The following is a 22,305-nucleotide window of genomic DNA, read 5'->3' as shown; positions in this document are numbered from 1 at the left end:
CAGCTCAATGCAGTGTGAAAACTCTTCCTACAAGCTTTAACGAGGAACTGACAGAATTTTCCAGATTGCCATATACTGCTAATGAGAAAAGATAATTAGTAGTTTGTATTTACCAAAATGATTTCATTTCCATGTTCTTTGTACTGTGGGAGACCAGATACTGTATAATAAATTAATAGGGTTCTGGGTTTACTAACATTTAAGCTTTGCCAAAAGAAAAAAAACTGAAAGCTGTTTTCTATTCAGAGCTGCACCAGATTTAGTACTCTCCAGTTTTAGTAAATCTACTCCTTTATTTATAAATAATGTCACAAAGTCGCATTATGAACGTGTGCATATTAGTTTACTGCAAGTGTGATCCTAACCTAAATGATGAAACATATGTACTTATTACAGTAATAACAAAATTTGCATGACAAATATGAAACCATGAAAGCGTGCTTGCGTCCAATCACTTTATTAAATGTTACTGTTTACAATATAAAATATGACAAGAAATCCATAAAATTGGGAAAAAATAAAAATAAAAAAAACACATGGGGCAAGAGCACCCAGGCAGCTCTGCGTCTGCCCCCACGCATAGTAACAGAAATACAAAGGCAGCAGAGGAGAGAATGTTAATCTTTTAATACTTATTCTTCCACTTCCAAAAGCCTGCAGCACTTCACTTTGGTAAAGTAAAAGGTGCAGATGACCATAAACATTGACAAGTCAGTTAACGGAACATGAATGTGTACAAAAGTTATACAAACAAAATATAGGCTAGTCAAGCGATATATTAGGTGTTAGACAATGCCCTTCAAAATATTTATCTGACACATAACCCCCCAGTTTAAACTCCCACCTTTATCTCCATTTCACAGGGATAAAAAATGATAAAACTATACCTAAGTGAAAACTCCTCTCTCAACAATATTGACCTTAAAGGTTTAAACTTTTTGCTTTTTAAAGGGTATTCCATATCACTTCAGACGATCAACTATTTTGCCTAGTCCCTGCTTTGCTACAGGACTTTTGCAGAAAGGGCCCTTACCAGAAACAGTGCAAGCCCCTATTGTAGAGATGAAGGCTGCAGAACTATAGTAGCCTAGTGATACAGCCACATATTATGCCGCGTACACACAATCGGAATTCCGGCCAGAAAACGACCGATGAGAGCTTTTCATCGCAAAATGCGACCGTGTGTAAGCTCCATCGGAATTTAGCTGTCCGAATTTCCGCCAGCCAAAAATTGATACCATGTTCTTAATTTACCTGATGGAAAAACTTTCTATTGGAAATGCCGATCGTGTGTATGCAATTCTGAAACGCCAAAAATCACGCATGCTCAGATTCAACTATGAGATGGAAGCCATTGGCTACTGGCTATTGAACTTCCTTTTTCTAGTCCCGTTGTACGTCACCGTGTTCTAAACGATCGGAATTTGGTGTGACCGGGTGTAGGCAAGACAGCTTGAGTGGAATTCCGTTGGGAAAACCATCAGAGCTTTTTCCGACGAGAATTCCGATTGTGTGTATGCGCCATTACTCAATATCAAGCTGAGCAATGTGAATACAAGCAATGCTCTAAAGTGACTCAAAGCACACGGGTGAAGGGTGAGGGCTTTTAAAGTGGAAGTAAAGCTTTCATTTTTTTTTTTTTTTTTTTTATAAAAGTACAAATATATGGGTTTTGAACAGAGCAGCCCTAGCTCTTCTGGGGTCCCCCTCCGGCACTCCTGGCTCCCCCCTTCCAGTGAGCCACTTTTTATGGGGGCACTCATGCGGGCTCCCTGCCAGGTCTGCGTCTATTGACAAAGTCAGCGCTACTTGCCTCGCCCCCCGCTCCCGCCTTACTGAATTTGATTGACAATGGCTCCCACTGCTATCAGTCTGCCCTGTGAGGAGCACGAGAGATGCCGCTCTCATCCAACCCCGATTTCAATCCAGCACTGTGCATAAGCATAAGGGGGGGATTCTGTGACACAGTTTTTTTTTTTTACCTTTAAAGCATAGACTGCATAAGGTAAAAAATCCTTTAGGCTTTAGAACCACTTTAAAGCTGGTGCATTCTGATAACAGGGACATTTTAGTGCTTTACTTGACCTCACCATGGATAGCTGAGGGTAGTAGGATAGATAGGTGATACAAATATGAACATGTATGAAAAGATCTTGCATCAAATGAACATGCATGCTTATTAGTAATTGCCAAAAATTCCAGGCGATTTCTTATGCTAATGGTGAACTTTAAAATCAAGCATTTGTTAAACAGTTTATCTAACTAAAGTGAACATTTATGTACTTAACACACAAAGTTCCCTAGAACATGTATAACTAACAAAAAAAAATAAAAAATTTCACCCTGTATTCAACCTCTACGTTTTATTAAACATCTACCCTCCAATGCTCCACTGTGGAATACATGGGGTGTACTATGAAAGTGGGTTTCAGTTATAAGCACAAAACAAACTAAATAAAATAACTTGAATGGTGAGTGACCCTTCCTTTACGACAGCAACCAAACTGTTATATTTACAATTAAATACAAGTTCAAATACATTACTTTCATTATACAATTTTTTTTTTATGTATAAATTGTTACAGGGGCTTGTTAACAGCGTAGTGTAAAAGTAGTAAGGTGTTGCATACAGCAACAATCACATATCAGCTTTAAGCAGGTTAGAGTAGTTGTAATAATGAGGGCTGGTGGGTGATTTGTTATTCCAAGTTACAGCACATTAATGCCCTTTACACTACATTTAAAAAAAGCCCACTGTATTGGTTAAAATAGATATAAAACAGCATGTAACTACAACCAATGCAAAATGAAGGTTCAGCACAGTCTTAACAATTTAAGGCAAATACACAATGTATGTATAAAGAGTAAAATAGCATTTATTTCTCTTAAATAAATGCATATAATAGCAATGTCTAGAAAATAATCTTCTTTTTCTTTTTAATAAACAGCTCTAGATATTTATTGACCACTAAGTGTTGATGAACAAATTAACAAAAAAAAAATCTATATATAGAAACCTGTTTAAGGATATAAAATGCATTTTACATATCAAAAACAGCTTGTATAAAATAAAAATATTTGTGGGTTTGAAAATATATATTTTTCACCCATATAGCCCAGGTATGTCAAAGTTAGGGTTTATATACATGCACTCTGCCCATTCTACCTGAACTGAATTTACTAGAAATATAGCACAGGCAGGGAATGTATAATCCTGCTAAGGAATGCATGCAAAATCCATAAAATGTGCTTTATAACCTCAGCATAATTATATAAGTAAAACAAATGTATGACTTCTCCAGCATAGAAGGTTCAACCTCCCAGTCTTGTAAATACCTAACAACCTAAACCGTATGGTTAAAAAAAGTTGAGCATAAAATCTTACATAAAAAAAATAAAAATCCAATTAATACCTGTGTAATTGGATGGGATAATTCCTAAAGCATGCAAAAACTAAGCTGCACATAAAAAAAAAAAAAAATTCAACTTTTCTTTATTTTACTGCTGAATATTTTATTTATAACATTACTCTCCAAAATCCTCCACTATATATAAATAAGTAAATGCCTTATATCCAGTGTGACAGAGCGATGCCCTGCCACTGTGAAAATGTAGGAGAAAGAATAGGGTCCTCAAGAATACTGTTTGAGGGGCTCAAGTAGGTTAGTTCTGAGTGGAGAAAGGTATTTTTTCATTGCTCACCGAGTTTTGTAATTTCCAAATCAGGGTTTGGAGCTCGGAGACTTAAAAGTGCTTTGGGAGGGAAGGAGTCTCCAATCTTGTGCCTGGGTCTTGTCAGAAACCAGCAGGCTAAGGCCGCGTACACACGGGCGGACTATCCGTCCAACTAAGTCCGTCAGACAATCCGACAGACAGTCCGTCCTACTTTTGAATGAACGGACTTGACCACACACGACGAACAGACAGTCCGCTGAAAGCTTGCGCGATGACGTGTACGGCACGTACGACGGGATTAGAAATTCGACGTCCAATACACTGCAATGCAACCTTCGGCCGTGTAAATCCTTTCTGAGCATGCGACATACTTAGTCCGTCGAACTAGCCTACTCACGAGCGGACTGTCCGCTGAAACCAAGTTTGGACGGACAATATTACGGAAATTCCGAAAGACTTAGTCCGCCAGACTGTCCGCTGAAAAAGTCTGCTGAAGCCCACACACGAGCGGATTGTCCGCTGAAACACGTTTCAGCGGACCAAGTCCGTCAGACAGTCCGCCCGTGTGTATGCGGCCTTAGTGTGCAGTTGTTCATAGCCTTTAAAATCTAGGACCTTACAGACAGAAGGTCTCTGGGGGTCAGGAGGACTCCAATCCTTCCGAGAGTCAGAGTCTGCATGGGGCTGCCAGAGCATGTATGTCTGCACAGTGCAGGAGCAGTGTCAGAGAAACAAGGAGCTGAGGCTGTATGGGATGCTGTGTTAGAGGACCAAGGCAAAAGGCCCAAGGAGCAGCACGGCTACAGAGGCTGAGCGTCATTTATGTTCATGTTGATGGTGAAAACCCATGTAGGAAACTCATTTTCTGTGTTGGTAATAGAATGGGCCAGCAAGTCCATAAACAGCATACCTGGAATAGACTAAACTCACTGGGAAGCACTACTACTGAGCAAAAACCCTAAACATCACACCAGAAATTATGAACCTTATTACACGTGCAACATATAAATAGTTTGTACACTTTAAAAGCACATTAAAGTATATCCCGATAAATATTCATTACCTGGGGCTGGAGACAGGATAAAGTGTACAATGCGCTACTTCTTTAATCCCCCCCCCCCCCCCCCAACATTTAGAGCTCATTCACACTAGAACAGAAACCCGTGTTCTTTGTGCGTTTCCCGCACATTGTTCAAAACACACCGAATGTACAATCTGCTGTAGGTGTCAACGTAATCCTTACGAAACCCCAAACGCGGTGCATTTGCCAGCACCAGATCACATGGTTCCACAATACTATGCAATCCAGTTGCAGTACCTTTTTAAAAGTAACTCATGCACCACTTTTAGTGTGATCCAGTGTAGGTTCATCCTATTTATATTAAATGGGCTGAAAAATTGCACCACAGTGAATTGCACAGGAACACACACACTGCATTCCTCTGCGATTCTGGTGTGAACCAGCTCTTAGAGACACCAAAGAGAGTCATATTGCTAGACAAAGATTTAGAGAAAGTTCATTTTAATGCATAGACTCTCTTGTGCAAACATCAAAATGCATAAAGAAATGCTCATTATGCTATACTTTACCTTGGAATCTTCTACCCAGCCTTATTTATTCATATGGCATGTGTACAAAACAAATCTGCCTATGTATAGAGAACTTAAATTATTTTATAAATGCTGCCGTGTAAACTGGTTAACCAAGTTTTAAGTTTAGACGAGTATACATATGTTTTAAGAAAAAACAATGAATGGAAAATACTCTTGCTGACAATTGTCAGAATATGTAGTGGTCAGCGCAGGTAAATTTATTTTCCAATCTTCTTATTTTCTCTGTTCATTCTGAAAGCTTGGTTAGGCTCAGAATGCACAGACCATACAAATTAGTTGTGCACATAGAAGGACAAATCTGTTAATCATCTGGGAATCTGAACTCAGATTGTCCCAACCAAATCTTTCCATAAGCTTAAAAGTAAAAAGAAAAAAAAAAAAAAGTTAAAAATTCTGGTAAATTCTTCACCATCAAAAACCACCCCGATGGATCGAAGTTAGAGATAAGAATACAAGCAAATTACACACAAACTGACACTATGCTATTGTGAGTGAATACCTGAGAAAGCTGAATAGAGATGTTATCTCTGTATTTGGGTAGTGCTGGTTAACAGTCCATATACAACATGCCATGTTTGATTAGGTTTCAATATTAAAACTGAACACCAGCCATAAAAACTTTTTTGAGTTTAAATACTTTAGTGAGCGTAGGAAAGGTTAGATTGTTGCTGCCCTCTGTGTCCACATTTGGAAAATACCCCTAACTTCCTGTTTTGTTTACACCCACCACTGAGACAAGAAGGTAGGTGAAATTTCCCAAGCAGGGACATGCACAGCCATAAAAAAATAAAAAATAAAGCTAAATGATTTATACATTCTCCCTTGCTAACAAAGTGTCCCTTCTACAGAAATTTCCCTTCAATTTCTGTGCTTGTGAAATGATAGGAAGAAAGTAGACTCCGATGATAGGGTCCAGTGAAAAAAATAATAATGATTATAAAAAGGCATCCAAAAAAGGTGCTGGGACTTTTATAGGAGTTTAAACATGGTAGTAAGAGGGCAAAAAATATTTGAAGAGTCCACAGGCTAAGGTTATGCTGCTCACAACAGACAAGGCTGTCTGCCAGTGAGTATTCCACCAGCTTACCAGAAAAAGACGTGCATATATGGAAGGAGCACCAGACCAAGAGTCTAAATCCATTTATTGATATTGTGTTAAGAGAAAGCCAAGGTCAAAGGAACTCCCCCTTCCTTGGGTCTTCAGTTAAAAATGAGAACCTTGAATGGACTCAAAGTAAGGCTTTCCTGTTTGAATCTGTACAGGGAAGCAGATTGCTAGATTAGGATTCCTGGGCTAGTAATAGTATCTACATCAGCAGTCAAAATAAGAAGTCTTAAAAAAATATATAGTTTGTTGTAATTATTGGTGTAGGTACTGGTAGTATTAATATAGAGACATTGTCCCATATGCCCAGTATTACACTTATGTTTCTATGAACCCTGGTTTCTTACCTGGAGATCCTGCCAAGTAACAGCACTTCCTGTTTTAGGCAGAAACCACTAAGCCACCATCTTGCAATTAGCAGCAGCGGTGTAAGCCTGCCATGTGCCCTGTTTCAGTTGGGCTACCCATTTTTTAGGCAGTACATTGGCTAAATGAAGGCTCTCACACAACTGGCTGACAACGCTGCTACGGATTGAGAGGCAGTGGCTTGGTGTCAGTTTGCAACAGAAAGTGCTGTTATTGGCAAGAGCTCCAATTAAGAAACCATGCACCTAGTTCACACAAAAAAACAATTTACTTAAAGAGGGATTCCACCAAAAAAAAAAATATTAAAAGCCAGCAGCTATAAATACTACAGCTGCTGACTTTTAATAAATGGACACTCACCTGTCCCGGGTTCCAGCGATGCCGGCAGCCGAGGCCGATCGATCGCTCGGCTCTCGGCTGCTGCAGTCACCATTCTAGGTGAGGGAATCAGGAAGTGAAGCGAATCTGCTTCACTTCCCGGTTCCCTACTGCGCATGCGCGAGCCGCGCAATAGGAAATCTCCGCGCTGTCACTGGGACCCGTGTGTGTCCCAGCAGACAGCGCGGCAGGGCAGGAAATGGCAAAGACTCCCACGGGAGTCTATGCCCGGAAGTGGGTGAAAATACCTGTCTTTGACAGGTATCTCCACCCCCCTCCCCCCTGAAAGGTGTCAATTGTGACACCGGAGGGGGGGAGGGATCCGATCAGCAGAAGTTCCACTTTAGGGTGGAATCCCGCTTTAAGAAAACTCTAAACAACGAGGCATGATACCAAACATACTGAAAAACAGATTAGGGGTTGGTTAACGCCAGAACGTGTTACAGGAAAGGTGCGTTCTGTGTGCATTTCCTGCAATGTGTTCAAAACGCAGTGCCTGCACAATCTGCTGCAAGTGTCAATATATTCTTAACGACACCCTAAATGCAGATTGCAAAAGCAATGCGTCTGCCTGCACCAGAATACAAAGTACTGCAGTAACCTGCGATCGTATGTAGTATGTTTTTGAATAGTAGTGCATGCATTACTTTTTGTTCGATCCGGTGCACTTGCAGCTCATCAGATAAATAGGCTGAAAATTGCACTGCACTGAATTGTACAGAAATCACTGATTAAGATATTAATGAAGGAATCTATATTCTGTCACTACAATACATAGCATAAAGTTAACCACTTGCCGACCGCCGCACACACATATATGTTACAGGTAAATGGGCGTACCTGTATATCCCTTTGAATTTGCCACCTACTTAAAATATGAATATATATTTAAAAAAAAAAAAAAATATTAAAATTTCATGTGTTAATGCTAAATATAAATAAAACCACTTAAAACTGGAAATAAAAGCTTTTTTCTTTGTACTGCCTTTTGCCTTTAAAATATATTTTGTAACACATCACAATGAGGAGAATTTACCAAGAAGATGGTGCATGCCAACCAATCAGCTTCTTTCAAAGCTTAAATGAACAAGATAGATTTTCAAAGCTGCTCCATTATTGGTAAATTCTCCCCAATATTTGCCTCACTTCTGTAACATAGCAAATTTAAAAGTTATTGCCACATTAATTGTCCCACAGCTGAATCTGAAATTGGCTTTCAAGTTTAAATAGTTATATAACCTACTAAAATTTATCTACAATGCCAAACCTAATGTTTGTCTTTCTGTGGTCCACTTTTATTACATCTCTAAAACCTTTTTTTTGTAAAAAAGAAAAATGGCAATGTAATTTAAGCAGAAAGATCAATGTGTCATAAGTGGGGGATATGTTGATAAAAAGTTGTCATAGTATATAATTTAACAGCTTTAGGTGGTTAGTGTTGTTGGAAATCAAGACAGAATAATAGTGCGAAATCTAGGTATCAAAAATAGTTATACCAGTATCATCATTGTAATGGTGGGAACCAGAACTACATATACACATGTGCTAAATACAGATTCTTAAACCCTGTTTAGTTGAGAAAGATTCTATACTTCAGCTTGACACCAAGTATTTGGTGCCACATCTTCAACAGTTTAAAATCTTCAAATCTTTCTTTTTAAAATCTATATTCTAGTTTCTAAATGAGCCACTAACACCACTGGTTTAGAGCTCAACATCACAGTGCAATTTTGTTTCCTTAAATCAGATCCGGATTGTGTTCAGAGGTAGGGCACTAGAAAGCGGCTCCACTATATAGTACCCAATTTGCACTAGCAAAGACAATGGCTCTAAACAATGACAAACAAATTACCTAGGATACAACTCAGATCTTCCAAAGTGGCACGATACTATTCTGTAGATTCAATGTAACCAATGATCCTTTTCTTGTTCTCCATCACTGTAGTTTCATAGTTAGTAAGGTTGAATAAAGACACCAGTCCATCCAGTTCAACCTGAGTGTCTACAGTTATCCCCATCCCTGTACATTACACACTCACATTGGTCCCTACCCTCAAGGAGCCCACAATCCAAGGTCCCCATTCATATACTAGGGCCAATTTTTTGAACAGAAGCCAATTAACCTACCTGCATGTCTTTGGTACCTGCATGTCTGTAGTATTAATCATTAGTATCAAAAACTGACCTCATGTTTCAGATGCCTATGCACAACCTTTAACCTCTTGCTGCCCACATGCATATATGTGTGGCAAAAAAGATTGTGGGCTTTAACACCCACATGCCTCACATATCCATACATGGATGGCAGAGGTTTTTCTTTTGCTCACTATGTGCTCCCAGAACAGTGTCCGAGCTGGCAGGACTGACCCTTGCTCATGTGACCACTGTGATAGCCAATTGCAGTTGGCACATACTTGGCTGGTCCTTCCTGCTCCCTGAGCATAAAGATCCTATTTAGGGGACGCTGGGACAGGGAGGGAAAAGGGTCAACATGTTTAATAGCACAAAAAATAACTTTTTTGGAACAGTCTACACAACTCTCATCTAAAAAAAAAAAACTTTAGTGCTGGGTTGGAAACAGAAAACAGGATGCTCAAGTATTAACGCATTATACCTCACCTGGGTACCTGGGTTTTCAAGCAGAAGTGGCATTCTTATCAATTCTTGTTGTCAAACCCTTCTTCCATTCAGTAAATTCTCTAGGCTATAAATACTATTTTATATAGGGTGCTTAAAAACCGTGTTTTTTTTTTTTTCGTTTTGTGATGAATTAACCCATAACTCCAAGTTGAATTAAGGCTCCCATACAGTAGATTAGTCCAACAATATTACAAGCTAGTTTAAAGGAGTAGTAACAGGCAATTTTGGTTTTAGCTTCCCTTTAAGGGCAATAGCACTGTTCAAAAAGTTAAATTTAAGAAGGTCAATAGTTTAAGCACCTTTTAAAAAAAGAGCTTGACTTTGCCAAAACAATACATAAAAATTTAAACTAACAAAATACTTCACAAAATGATATAAAATAATGCATACAGTTTTACAAAAAGCTGTCTAGGAAGGCAAGAATTTGCAGGTTACAAAAAACAATTTGCACATGACTCCGATTGGTCTGATAGCAGCCTTTGGTGTTACCAATTGTCAAGGAAATCAAATCCAGTCTTCAAGAGCGTACTGCTAGTGTTAATCTGTAAAGGAAAAGAAAAAAAAAAAAAAAAAAAAGACTTGTCACATGTATAAACCAATAAAAAAAAAAAAAAAACACAAAAAAAAACCAAAAACAACTTTAACAAGGTATGAAAACGCAGCTTATTTTACTTGGTTATGAATTTCAAATAAATCATAGTTGGCAACATAAAACTTCTAGAAAACCAGAACCAATTTCCTTCATGCTCATCTGTAGTAAATCATTTTTTTATTTGAGTGGAGGCTGTTGTAAGCTGCTTAAAGCACGTAGTATCTCCTCACAGCTCACTGGCAATCCATGGAACCCCAGTGTCCAACCTGTGGCCCCAGGGCCACATGCAGCCTTTTGGCACCCTCAGAGGCCCTTTATTTTAAACTATCTTTTTATAAAATGGGTTTTGCTGAGAGGAATGTCATGTGTCACAAGTAATTTTTAAGGGGGCTGTATGAAGAACAAAAATGGAAGCATTGATTTGTAAAGGGACTAAAAGAGCTGTGCTCTCCACCGGTCCCACGTAGTTTGTCTCCTGAATCATTTCCCCAAGTCTTCGACAGCTATATCATGGCTTCAGTCTTTGGCCATCTTCTATAGCAGGGGATCTCCAAACTTTCTAAAGGGGCAAGTTTACTGCTCTTCAGACTTTAGGGGGGACTGTAGTCATTGGGAGTAGAAAAATTCCAGATGTCAGCAGAATAAAAAACAATGTCCCTTCTTTGGTGTCGGTGGGAGGGATTGTGCCCCATTGCTGGTGTCATTGGGAGGATTCATGCCCAGTCATTGGTGTCATTGGGAGGAATTGTGCCCCTTCACTGGTGTTAGTGGGGAGGAAATGATGCCCCATTGTTGGTATCCATGGATGAAATGGTACCCCAAGGGCGAGATAAAAGCAAGCGAAGGGCTGCAGTTTGGAGACCACTGTTTTATAGCATGTCTGCAGTCTCTGGCAGCTTTCTGACATTACATTCATGGAATATCATATGCAGTGACTTTAGGGGCCACACTTGATACCCTTTAAATGAAGTGAGTTGACCACCACTGCCATAAACAGCAGATTTGAAAGCAACGATTTTACCTTTAAAAATCTGCCGGAGTCTACCTTTCTTTCGTCCTGTTTAGACTTGGGGAGGTATCTCTGTTTTCCTTTGGGATGTACCCTAAACATTGAGTATAGTCGCCTATTTGATATGTACTTTGAGTCCACCAAAACTATACGTCTGTAATACGTGTTTTGATATTGTCCATACTCCTTTAACATGTACCATGCCTCTTGTTTATTAAAGGAACATTCTGTTTTGTTAAAAAAAAAAATAATCTGAGTACAATATCATCATCCCTCCAATTGACTGGAATTTTTCTGTGCTATTGTACAATAAAAAGATTTCAGTCAACGGAAAAAAACATTATTATAGCCAATCAGAAAGGCAGAGGTCATGCTATTGTATCTACCCAATGCCATTTAAACCACTTCCTGTAAGCCCTGGGTGACAAGGGCCCACTCTCTGGGGGCATTTTATCAGAAAGCCCCTAGTCATAGGAGGATGCTGCAGAGAGAAGGGCTACTTCATTAGGTGTCATCAGTCACTCAACAATCTGGTTTAACCTACCACCATAGAAAGAAAGGGACTTGTGACTTAATCTGTCCAGGAAGAAAGAGTTAAAGAGAGAGTGGAAATTGATGGATGTGAAGGAGAATGACCAGAACAGAAAGTGAGCTTGGACGGAAGTGGATGTCAATGATCACATCGGATTGTAAAGTTAGCCTGGAGGAAGTGGTGAAGAATGGTCACAGACAAAAGAAATAGGACATGGCAGTGGAAAACATTATTATCACGTAGGGTAGACATGAATAGATGTGGAGGAAAATTAGCAATGTTTTGTTTTTGATCGGTGTTCTCCCTATAAGCGATAGTGCTGTAGTATTAGTATGATTATTAAAAGCAGAACTCCAGACAAACAGATGCCTTACCAGCCAAAAGATTGGCAATTCTGGAATTGGGCATTCCTGCCAGATTGCTAAGCTCCCTGTTCTGGAGTTCAGTTAAAGTAGAGAGAAAGGCATCTGCTACCCAATGGCCAACGTGGCACCTAATAAATTAATTTTCCTTCTGGTATGTATATTAAATTGAAAATTACCCCAAAAAATCCAGGAGAAAAACAGAAATACACACACACACACACTTTTGTTTTTGAATTGTTTGCATGCGGTCATATACCCGCTATTAGTTGGTGCAGCGTCTTTCCTATAGGTACTGTAAATATCTCCTAAACGTGCGCCATTTAGGAGATACAGTATACTGCGCGATAATGTCATTGGCGCACGCGCTCTAAAAGAAATGGGCACCTGTGACAAGTGCCATGATCGGCGGCCCCCGCATGCATGAATGATGTCTCCTGGCTCCAGCCAGTCACAGAGCCGGAGTCCATGGCCCCGGAAGGAAGAGGGGCGAACATGGATGCAGTCTGCAGCAGGGATGGCGCAGGCTTTGTTTGCAGGTAAATGTCACATAATGTGCTAGAATGCGATGACGAATAGCACATTATGTCTTTAATTTGCAGGGGAGGGACAAGAAGAAAATTTTAGCAAGGGTTTACTTCCTCTATAACAACCAGTGATAAGGCCTTCCCCTCAGTGGTCAACAGGAGTAATGCTACCACCGGAGGGGAGGAGGAGGCGAAGGGACAGTGGGCGGGCGGGTCAGCTGGGAGCAACAGCTGTGAGGGGAGAAGGGGAGAGGCAGGACCGGAGCAGCTTGTTGGCAAGATTGTACAATGCACATGCTATCCTGGTGTTGGATAGGTTGGAGTAAGGGGGGGTGCATTTTTTTTACCTGGTGATTCTTAAGGAAGCCGGCATATGCACAGCATACAGGGAAGAGTAGTCCACATTATGTGATGTACAGATTAGAATACACATTAAAATATTCCAAAGACTGTTATACAGCATAAAAAAAATACATGTTTACAATTTAAAAAAATACTTGCTTTTGGCTGTAGGCTCAGGTGCCCACTGTGTGCTGATGGGGAGGACCAACAACCAAGGCTGTCAAAAATGCTCTGGCCCTGTAGAGTGCCTCAAGTTTGTCTATAGTTGTGACTGGTTGGGACAGCAACGCAGTGCAAGCTAATGATGCCACGACAGTCAGTACTGACTCTCTTTCCATTCCTCTGGTCTCCCAGTGGCTCCTGAAGCTCTGTTCATCCAGGCTGCAACTGTCACTTCTGCTAGCTGGCTGCATTGTAGAGAAAACTATGCAACCAACTCTTCACTGGCTTTTCAGAGCTGCCTGCAGTTTGTCTCCGCAATTGATGGCTCTGCTCTCTCCCACAGAATGCTGATCTGAAAAGGATGACAGATCAGGAGAAGTGGCCAGGAGAGGCTAGTAAATGGATAAGTTCTGCACACTGCAGGGGTCCAGACAATATTGGGTGGGGGGATACACTACTGTAGAATACAGTCCAAAACTGGAAACAAGCAGAATTTCCATTGTCTTTAAACAGAAGATAGCCTTACAAGATTAACTTTTATGTATATGATAGGATACATGTGTATGAAGTTCAGCTTCAAATTTTTTTTTTTTTTTGATTTTTACCTTTGCATTTATGTTTTTATGCTCTGTAGTTTGGTTTTGTACCATTTTGTGCATTTACCTTAACTTGTTGGTTAATACTGGAGGCCTCCCTCGTCTACAAGCCCAGACTGCCCACACTTGCGCATGAATTTTCCTCAGACCTGAATGAGATTTATCACTACATTACTGCAGGAGCTACATCAATTTGAGGTCTAATTATTATTGGCCAGGCTGTAGACCATTTAGTTAAGGGAGGTTTAGTGACTTGAAGTAGGCTGGGGAGTATTTTATACAATCTAACATTTTTTCTTTTAAGGACTCAAAAGAAAGCTCTCCCAGGGCCTTTAAATGCTTACTTAACAGCGTCCTTCAGACTAATGTTCACAAGCAAAGAATAAAATGTTCTCTGTGAACCTTTCAGTTAATTCTTTTGAATAACTGTATTATACACATGAAGATTGGGGGAAGGGAGTGACTAGATAGAGGAACAATGGATGGATAGAATATATGTACAGTGGAACCTTAGATTATGAGTATAATCCGTTTCAGGAGAACGCTTCTAATCCAAAGCACTCGCATATCAAAGCGAGTTTCCACATAGAAGTCAGTGGAAACGAAGATAATTCATTTCACATTTACTTCTAATGAATGCAGTACTGCATGTGGCCAGAGGTGTGGGGGGGGGGGGGGGTGCCGGAGAGACTCGGATGCACTCTGAGAACCTTGGGAACAAAGTATTTCTGAGTGCATCCGAACGGCTCCAAGTGTCACCGGCGCCCCCGCACAGTGCAGAGGCTTGAATCCTGCTCATTTTGTGAGATAACGCAACCGAGTCAGGATTTTAAAAAAATAGCTTGTATTGCGAAGCACTCGTTAACCGCGTTACTCCCAATCCAAGGTATTACTGTATGTACATCTACATTAGTTTGTGACCATTTAGATAATACAGTCATTATGTATTCAAATAAGAAGAACATAGCAGCACGGGATCCTCATTAGTATTATGAATTTCATTTATTCAGCAATAAAAATAGTACACTTACATGTTAACCTCTTTACATCCAGCATAGATAGAAAACGAAACCACCGCAGAGCTGTCAACGCATGTCAGCAGTGTGTACCTCTAGCCAGCAAGGATCAGATTCTGACAGCTATCAGAGAAGCCATCGATGCCCGGCGCCCTGCATACTACAATCTGCCTCGTGGAACCCCCTATTTGCTAGTGAGAGAGGTTCCACCAGGCAGAGTGTGATATGTTTTCTATCTATGCTGGATTTTAACATGTAAGTGTACTATTTTTATTGTTGAAAACATTCAATTCATAATACTAATGAAGGATCTCATGCTGCTATCTTCTTTTTTTTGTTTGATCTTTTTGGATCTCCTCGGATCTACTTGGCAAGCTGCAGGATCCTTGTCATTTGAAATTGGCCTTTGTCCGTAACACTTTTGGCACCTTTTGACTGGCTGCTTGAGGAAGCTGGAACTTGTAGTGTGCTTTACTGGTTTGCAAGTTTTATGTATTCGAATAGGGATCTCTGGCTAATGACAGTTGGCTGAAAATTATGTTTAAAGTTAGATTTGCCAATTATCAATTGTCATATACTTCCAAAATGGCTTGCCTGACAATTATCTGTGGTAATTGTACTCTGCTGTGTATTTATTTATTTAGCAGAAAACAGACACAAAGAAAATTAGATTTCAAGGACCATAAATGTTGTTAGCAATGAAATGAAGACTGCATCATATAGCCAAAAGGAACAAATCGTTGATCAGGAAATTGATGCTTTGTGAAGATAAACAGATTATGCAGTAGTAAATTATGTATCTGCCACACAGATGCATTTCCCTGTAACAAAGTGCCCTTAGTCAAATATAATACATGGATGACAAAATGTGTTCAGTAATTAACATGACATTCAGGAAGAAAAGGCTTATAATTGAAAAATACATGCATAAATCCATGCAAAATATCCCTATACATACATGCAAAATATGCCTATACATGCATACATCCATGCAAAATATTCTTTTACAGGCATACAGTACTGGTTCCTAAAATTTAGGGAAAAAATAAAAATTGCCAGGGTAGAAAATATTGTTGGTGATGTATAAGAAATAAAATGTTGGCAAATTACAGCAGATAGATCTGTTTCACTATTTTGTGGTCTTAACTTTAAATCATCATCTTAATTTTAAGGGCTTGCACACATGGGTAGCAAAAGTGAAACCTAGTGAACACTCAAAAGCTGCTGCCACAACCGAGATATCCATCTCTACAGGCGCCGGTCGTGTGTAAGAAAAATGGTGGTCTCTGCGGCGGGTGGTTTGTATGATAATGGTGGTCTCTGCGGCGGGTTCGCCGCGAGATCACCGTTATCGGCGGCAGGAGAGATGAAACCCACTCTCCCCCGCTTACCGGAGCCGTCGGTAGCAGCGGAGGCGATCGGGTCCTTCACACTGCTGGGTATGGAGACAAGTGAGGGGAAGATGGCCCCAACCCCTCTCTATACCATAGCAGGGCGGAATCTACGTCAAAAATGTCCCTTCCGCCCACAGCTCTTAAAGGCACATTTTTTCAATGTCATTTTTTTTTTTAATTGCATTTAAGTCCAAATATGAGATTCGAGGACTTTTTGACCCCAGATCTCATATTCAAGAGGACATGTCATGCTTTTTTCTATTACAAGGGATGTTTACATTCCTTGTAATAGGAATAAAAGTGATAAATTTTATTCATTTTTTTAAACAGTGTAAAAATAAAATCAAGTAAAATAAATAAGAAATCGCGCGCAGAAGCGAACGCATATGTGAGTAGCGCCCTCATATGAAAACGGTAGTCAAACCACACGTGAGGTATCGCCACGATCAGTAGAGCGAGAGCAATAATTCTAGCCCTAGACCTCCTCTGTAATGCAAAAAATTCAACCTGTAGAATTTTTTAAATGTCGCTTATTGAGATTTTTTAGGGTAAAAGTTTGACGCCAGTTTGACGAGCGGGCGCAAATTTTGAAGCATTACATGTTGGGTATCAATTTACTCAGCGTTATATTATCTTTCACAATATAAAAAAAAATTGGCCTAAGTTTACTGGTGTCTTATTTTATTGTTCAAAAAAGTGAATTTATCCAAAAAAAGTACGCTTGTAAGACCGCTGTGCAAATACAGTGTGAAAAAAAGTATTGCAATGATCGCCATTTTATTCTCTAGGGTGTTAGAAAAAAAACAATATATAATGTTTGGGGGTTCTAAGTAATTTTCTAGCAAAAAAAACAAACTGTTTTAAACATGTAAACACCGAATCTGAAAAAGAGGCTTTGTCCTTAAAGGGATTGTAAAGTTTGTTATTTAAAAAAAATAAATAAAAAATTAACATGTTATACTTACCTCCACTGTGCAGCTCGTTTTGCACAGAGTGGCCCCGAACCTGCTCTTCTGGGGTCCCTCGGCGGCTGTCTCTGCTTCTTCCAGCAGGTACTTCTCACGTTCATGCAAGCTCCCTCGCATGGTGAGAAGCACCTGCGGGCGTGCTCCCGTGATACAGCTGGCGGCTATAGCTGCTCGCTGTATCACACGGCCCCGCCCCCCGGCGCTCCGCATCAGTGGATGTGATTGACAGCAGCGCGAGCCAATGGCTGCGCTGCTTTCCATCCATCCACTCCAGCCAATCAGCGGCCAGGCTAAGTGGCGAGGAAGGACAGCGGGGGCGAGCGTGGGATTTTCAAGGGGTGAGGTAAGTAAAACGGCGGGGGGGCTGGGGGCGCAGGCACTGTCAGATGTTTTTTCACCTTAATGCATAGAATGCATTAAGGTGAAAAAAACATTTACCTTTACAACCCCTTTAAGTGGTTAAGTAGCCAAGGTTGTTGCTGTGGTTGACTAGACAGCCAAATAGATAGCATGGACATAATGAACAACAAATCCAAGGTCAGGTCAAGCAAGTGATCGAATCCAGGGAGTCCAACTGTTCTGAGGTAGTAGTAGTAGTAGTAGTAGTAGTAGTAGTAGTAGGAGTGCCAGGTATACCAGCCAAAGAAACTTGTGTCTGGATAGGCTGAGAACAGACAGGCATGATGAGTGACAGTATTTAACTAGATCTTCTTCCAACTCCCACAGGCTTCTATGGGGAGCTACTTTGCACGTGTACAGCTAGAAGAAGATTCAAGCAGTAGGAAATAAACAAACATTCTGGTAGGCCATGGATGCAGGATTTCAGAATGTATGCAGTTGGGGCAGGTGGGTGTAGGCTACACAAGGTTAGAGAGGAGAAAATTATACTTAAAGTAGTTGCCATTGCGCAACTGCACAGTTTTTCATGCTTATATTGAATGTTTCAGCACAAGTTGCACAAAGGTTTCAGCTTCCAGTTTGTCAATCAATTGTATATCAAAGGTGTTAGTTCAAAACTTTCTAGCAACACAGAGTGCAAGTACAATTGGCTTACAGAAGGTATAACATAAATTAAACACCAACCTGTGAAAACAGTTGAGGTCCTGTTGAAAAAGTCTCATCATTTTCAGGTCCCTTGCTGGTTTCCATTACAGGTTCAACTGGCTCTGGCAGAAAGACATCATCTAGTGTGCTGACAGAAGACTGGCTTGGCCTAGGATTCTCCAAAGAGACAACACTTGGAATGGTAGTCTTCGGCTGTTTGGTAATCACAACTGGCTTTTCAGTCAACAGTGTTGGTTTCTCAGGTTTGTATACTTCCTTCTCCTTCTGGAAGGAATCTTGCCTATAATAAACAGGTAGTGGCTTTTCACCTTTTTCTAAGGACTTTATCTGGCTCGGTGTTAAAGACTGAAATTCTGACTGTGAACCTTCAATTCTAGATCGCTCCATGCTTATTTTCCAAAAGGCCGACTCCTCTTCTTTCCTCATCGGAGTCGATCCATCATAGTTGGGTGTTCTAGCAACCTGGGTATTCTTAACTGGGGGATTGCTAAGAGGAGTTTTAATCTGATTGGTTTGATTTGCAGGTTTAGGGGTTTGCTTTGTTTCAGTCTGAGCAAGACCAGTTGCTAATTCTTGACCAGATAAAGAGGCAACGCTGAACTCCATTTGACTCTGTTAAAATTAAAATTCACGATTAGACAATTTTAAAGAAAAAGCAAATAATGATTAATAAACTGTAAATCAAAGTTTTATCTGCACCAAAATAATAACTGGCAATATTATCTGACTGTAATTGTTGCACCTTTTATAGAATATCTTTACATAGTTAGTAAAGTTGAATAAAGACACCAGTCCATCCAGTTCAACCTGAGTGAGTGTCTACAATTGCCCCTATCCCTGTACATTGTACACTCACATTGGTCCCTACCCTCATAGAGCCCATAATCCACGGTCCCCATTCATATACTAGGGCCAATTTTGGACAGAAGCCAATTAACCTACCAGCATGTCTTTGGCGTGTTGGAGGAAACCCACGCAGACACAGGGAGAACATGCAAACTCCAGGCAGGTAGTGTCGCGGTTGGGATTTGAACCAGTGACCCTTCTTACTGCTAGGTGAGAGTGCTAACCACTACACCACTGTGCTGCCCCATATTTACAAAACATACAAGTTACCTAAATTAACAAAATCAGGGCCAAATATACAAGATCCCATACTCGCTGTCTAGATCACAAATTGTGAAAAATTTATTGCAATAAAAATTGGATTTTCTCTAAAGTATTTGGGGCTATTTGACATCACAGCTGCACAGAAGGCACCACGGTGCATGTGCACAAAAGTTCAAGATTCGGCCACAAGACAATTTGCAAAATACACTACTGCTTGTGAATATATTTTGTAATGATACTGATCTAAATTTGTGTTGCCTTATTTGCTCTCAAAGCAGGATACAAGAATTTTGGATCTGTTCCTTTGGCATGTGCAGTTTATAAACTTTACTGAGCTATCATTGCCACATAATGCCTAGCTTAATTTTGTGCAGAGTTCCAATTTATCTAAAACCATCCCTGTGTGTGCTTCAGTGTGGACACTGCTTACTGAGCAATGGCTGCTATGAAACAGGGGTACTGTACAGTAAGGCTACTTTCACACCAAGGCGTTGGCGGTAAAGCGCTGCTATTTTTAACGCTGCTTGACTGTCGTTTTAGCGGTGCTATTCTGCTGCTAGCGGAGTGCTTTTAACTCCTGCTAGCAGGCAGAAAAAGGGTTAAAAAACAACCGCTGGCGGTGCTGCCCCATTGATTTCATTGGGCATGAGCCCTGTAGGAAAGATGCTGCTTGCAGGATTTTTTTACCGTCCCGCAAGAGCACCGCTCCAGTGTGAAAGCACCCGGGCTGCAGTTGTGTGTGATTTGCACCCACACTGAGGTGCCTATCACATGCGATGTCTGTGCAGTGCAAGTTCAGCCATGCAGTTATATGGCTGAACTCGCATAAAAAATAGAAAAAAAGTGCAAGGACTCACCCCCCCCCCCCCCCCCCACACTGGATTAGGATCGTATAGGTGTTCTCACCCATGTGATAGGATTGCTGTCCGAATCCACAGTTCGCACTGCAATCTGTGAACTGATCTGGGGGTGTCATTAACATTGCATTGACACCCGCAGTGGTTCCCACAGGTCCACCTGTGTGTAATTTAATCTCAGAAAAAATAAATACAGCTTTTCTGTGAAGCCCTCAGAGGTTTGTTAGAGAACCTTAGTGAACAAACGGCATCATGAAAGCCAAGGAACACACCAGACAGGTCAGGGATAAAGTTGTGGAGAAGTTTAAAGCAGGGTTAGGTTATAAAAAAATGTGCCAAGCTTTGAACATCTCAGGGAGCACTGTTCAATCCACCATTTGATAATAAAGAGTGTATGGCACAACTGCAAACCTACCAAGACATGGCCGTCCACCTAAACTGACAGGCCGGGCATGGAGAGCATTAATCAGAGAAGCAGCCAAGAGGCTCATGGTAACTCTGGAGGAACTGCAGAGATCCACAGCTCAGGGGGGAGAATATATCCACAGGACAACTATTAGGCCGCATTAACACCTGAGGGTTTCGTTTTCAGGCAGAAAGTCCTGCGTATTTTGCAGAGTTTTTGTACAGGTCAAAAGGTCACCAATGTAAAAAGCAGAAAAACGCCTGTAATCTGCCCAAAAAGAAGCTCATCTAATTTCAGGCATTTTGCTTCAGGTGATAAAAAGGCGCAGATGTGAACAGGCATCATTGAAATGAATGTTATTTAGCTTGTTGGGTGTTTTACGAGCTGAAAGCGATCAGGTGTGACGGCAGCCTTAGTCGTGCACTCCACAAATCTGGCCTTTATGGAAGAGTGGCAATAAAAAAAGCCAGTGTTGAAAGAAAGCCATAAGAAGTCTTGTTTGTGACAAGCCATGTGGGGGACACAGCGAACATGTGGAAGAAGGTGCTCTGGTCAGGTGAGACCAAAATTTTACTTTTTGGCCTAAAAGCAAAAAACTCTATGAGTGGCGGAAAACTAACACTGCACATCACCTTGAACACACCATCCATCAGCAGGGACAGGGAAGCTGTTCATAGTTGATGGGAAGATGGATGGAGCCAAATACAGGGCACTCTTAGAAGAAAACCTGTTATACCCCCATACACACTAGATTTTCTGCAGATTTACCAAAACCATGTAGTGCAAGGGCTTGCCTGATTGCATACAAATTGAAACTCTTTAAGGTTTGACCTCATATTATATGGTATTGGTAAATCTAAAGACAAAAATCTGCAGAAAATCCAATAGTGTGCATGGGGTTTTGGAGTCTGCAAAAGACTGGAGTTGATGGTCACCTTCCAGCAGGACAACGACCCTAAACATACAGCCAGAGCTACAATGGCATGGTTTAGATCAAAGCATATTCATGTGTTAGAATAGCCCAGTCAAAGTCCAGACCTAAATCCAATTGAGAATCTGTGGCAAGACCTGAAAACTCCTTCGAATCTGGTTGAATACAAATGCACTTTTCACATATTTGTAAAAAAATTTGAAAACCATTTATCATTTTCCTTCCCAATTATGTGCCACTTTGTGTTGGTCTATCATAAAATCCCAATAAATTACATTTACGTTTTTGGTTGTAACATGACAAAATGTGGAAAATTTCAAGGGGCTGTACTGCATTAAATCTTTAAGACAACTGTAAATTGAATAACAGTCAGTGGCCCACAAACTGTGGCTTGAGAGCAAGATGTTGCCCTTTTCTTCCCTCCATCAAGCCTTTGGGGCCATTATTCTCCCACTGGTGCTAACAATGGGCACAATTCCTCCCAGTGACACCTACGATGAGAATAATTTCTCCCAATTACACCACTGATGGGACACAAGTTCTTCCTTCCCACTGACATCAGCAATGGGGCACCATTTCTTTTACCGACACCAACAATTTTTGTTCCCACCAAGACCAAAGATGGGGCACTATTCCTTCTACTGATACCAGTGATGGT

At 40.6% G+C, this 22,305-nt stretch overlaps 1 protein-coding gene across 3 annotated transcripts in view; it reads right to left on the bottom strand.

The window, feature by feature from the left end:
- Window positions 1–441: 441 nt before the first annotated feature.
- The window catches only part of CUNH1orf198 (chromosome unknown C1orf198 homolog), a 45,661-nt gene continuing 23,797 nt past the window's right edge, over window positions 442–22,305 (bottom strand). For 2 of the 3 annotated variants that reach the window (XM_077486397.1, XM_077486395.1), the window contains 2 exons: window positions 18,362–18,955; window positions 442–10,320 (listed from right to left, as the gene is read on the bottom strand). In XM_077486397.1, the coding sequence (XP_077342523.1) occupies window positions 10,264–10,320; window positions 18,362–18,955 (651 nt within the window). In that variant the 3' untranslated portion in view covers window positions 442–10,263. The remainder of the gene's footprint in view (window positions 10,321–18,361; window positions 18,956–22,305) is intronic. The other variant, XR_013276663.1, reaches the window with a different exon arrangement.

This window comes from Lithobates pipiens, unplaced genomic scaffold (assembly GCF_037356315.1).
Source record: "Lithobates pipiens isolate NorthernLeopardFrog02 unplaced genomic scaffold, aLitPip1_a1.2 Scaffold_18, whole genome shotgun sequence".
NCBI classification, from domain to species: Eukaryota; Metazoa; Chordata; class Amphibia; order Anura; family Ranidae; genus Lithobates; species Lithobates pipiens.
The sequence above is the reverse complement of the archived record's forward strand: the minus strand, read 5'-3'. Positions and strand labels throughout refer to the sequence as shown.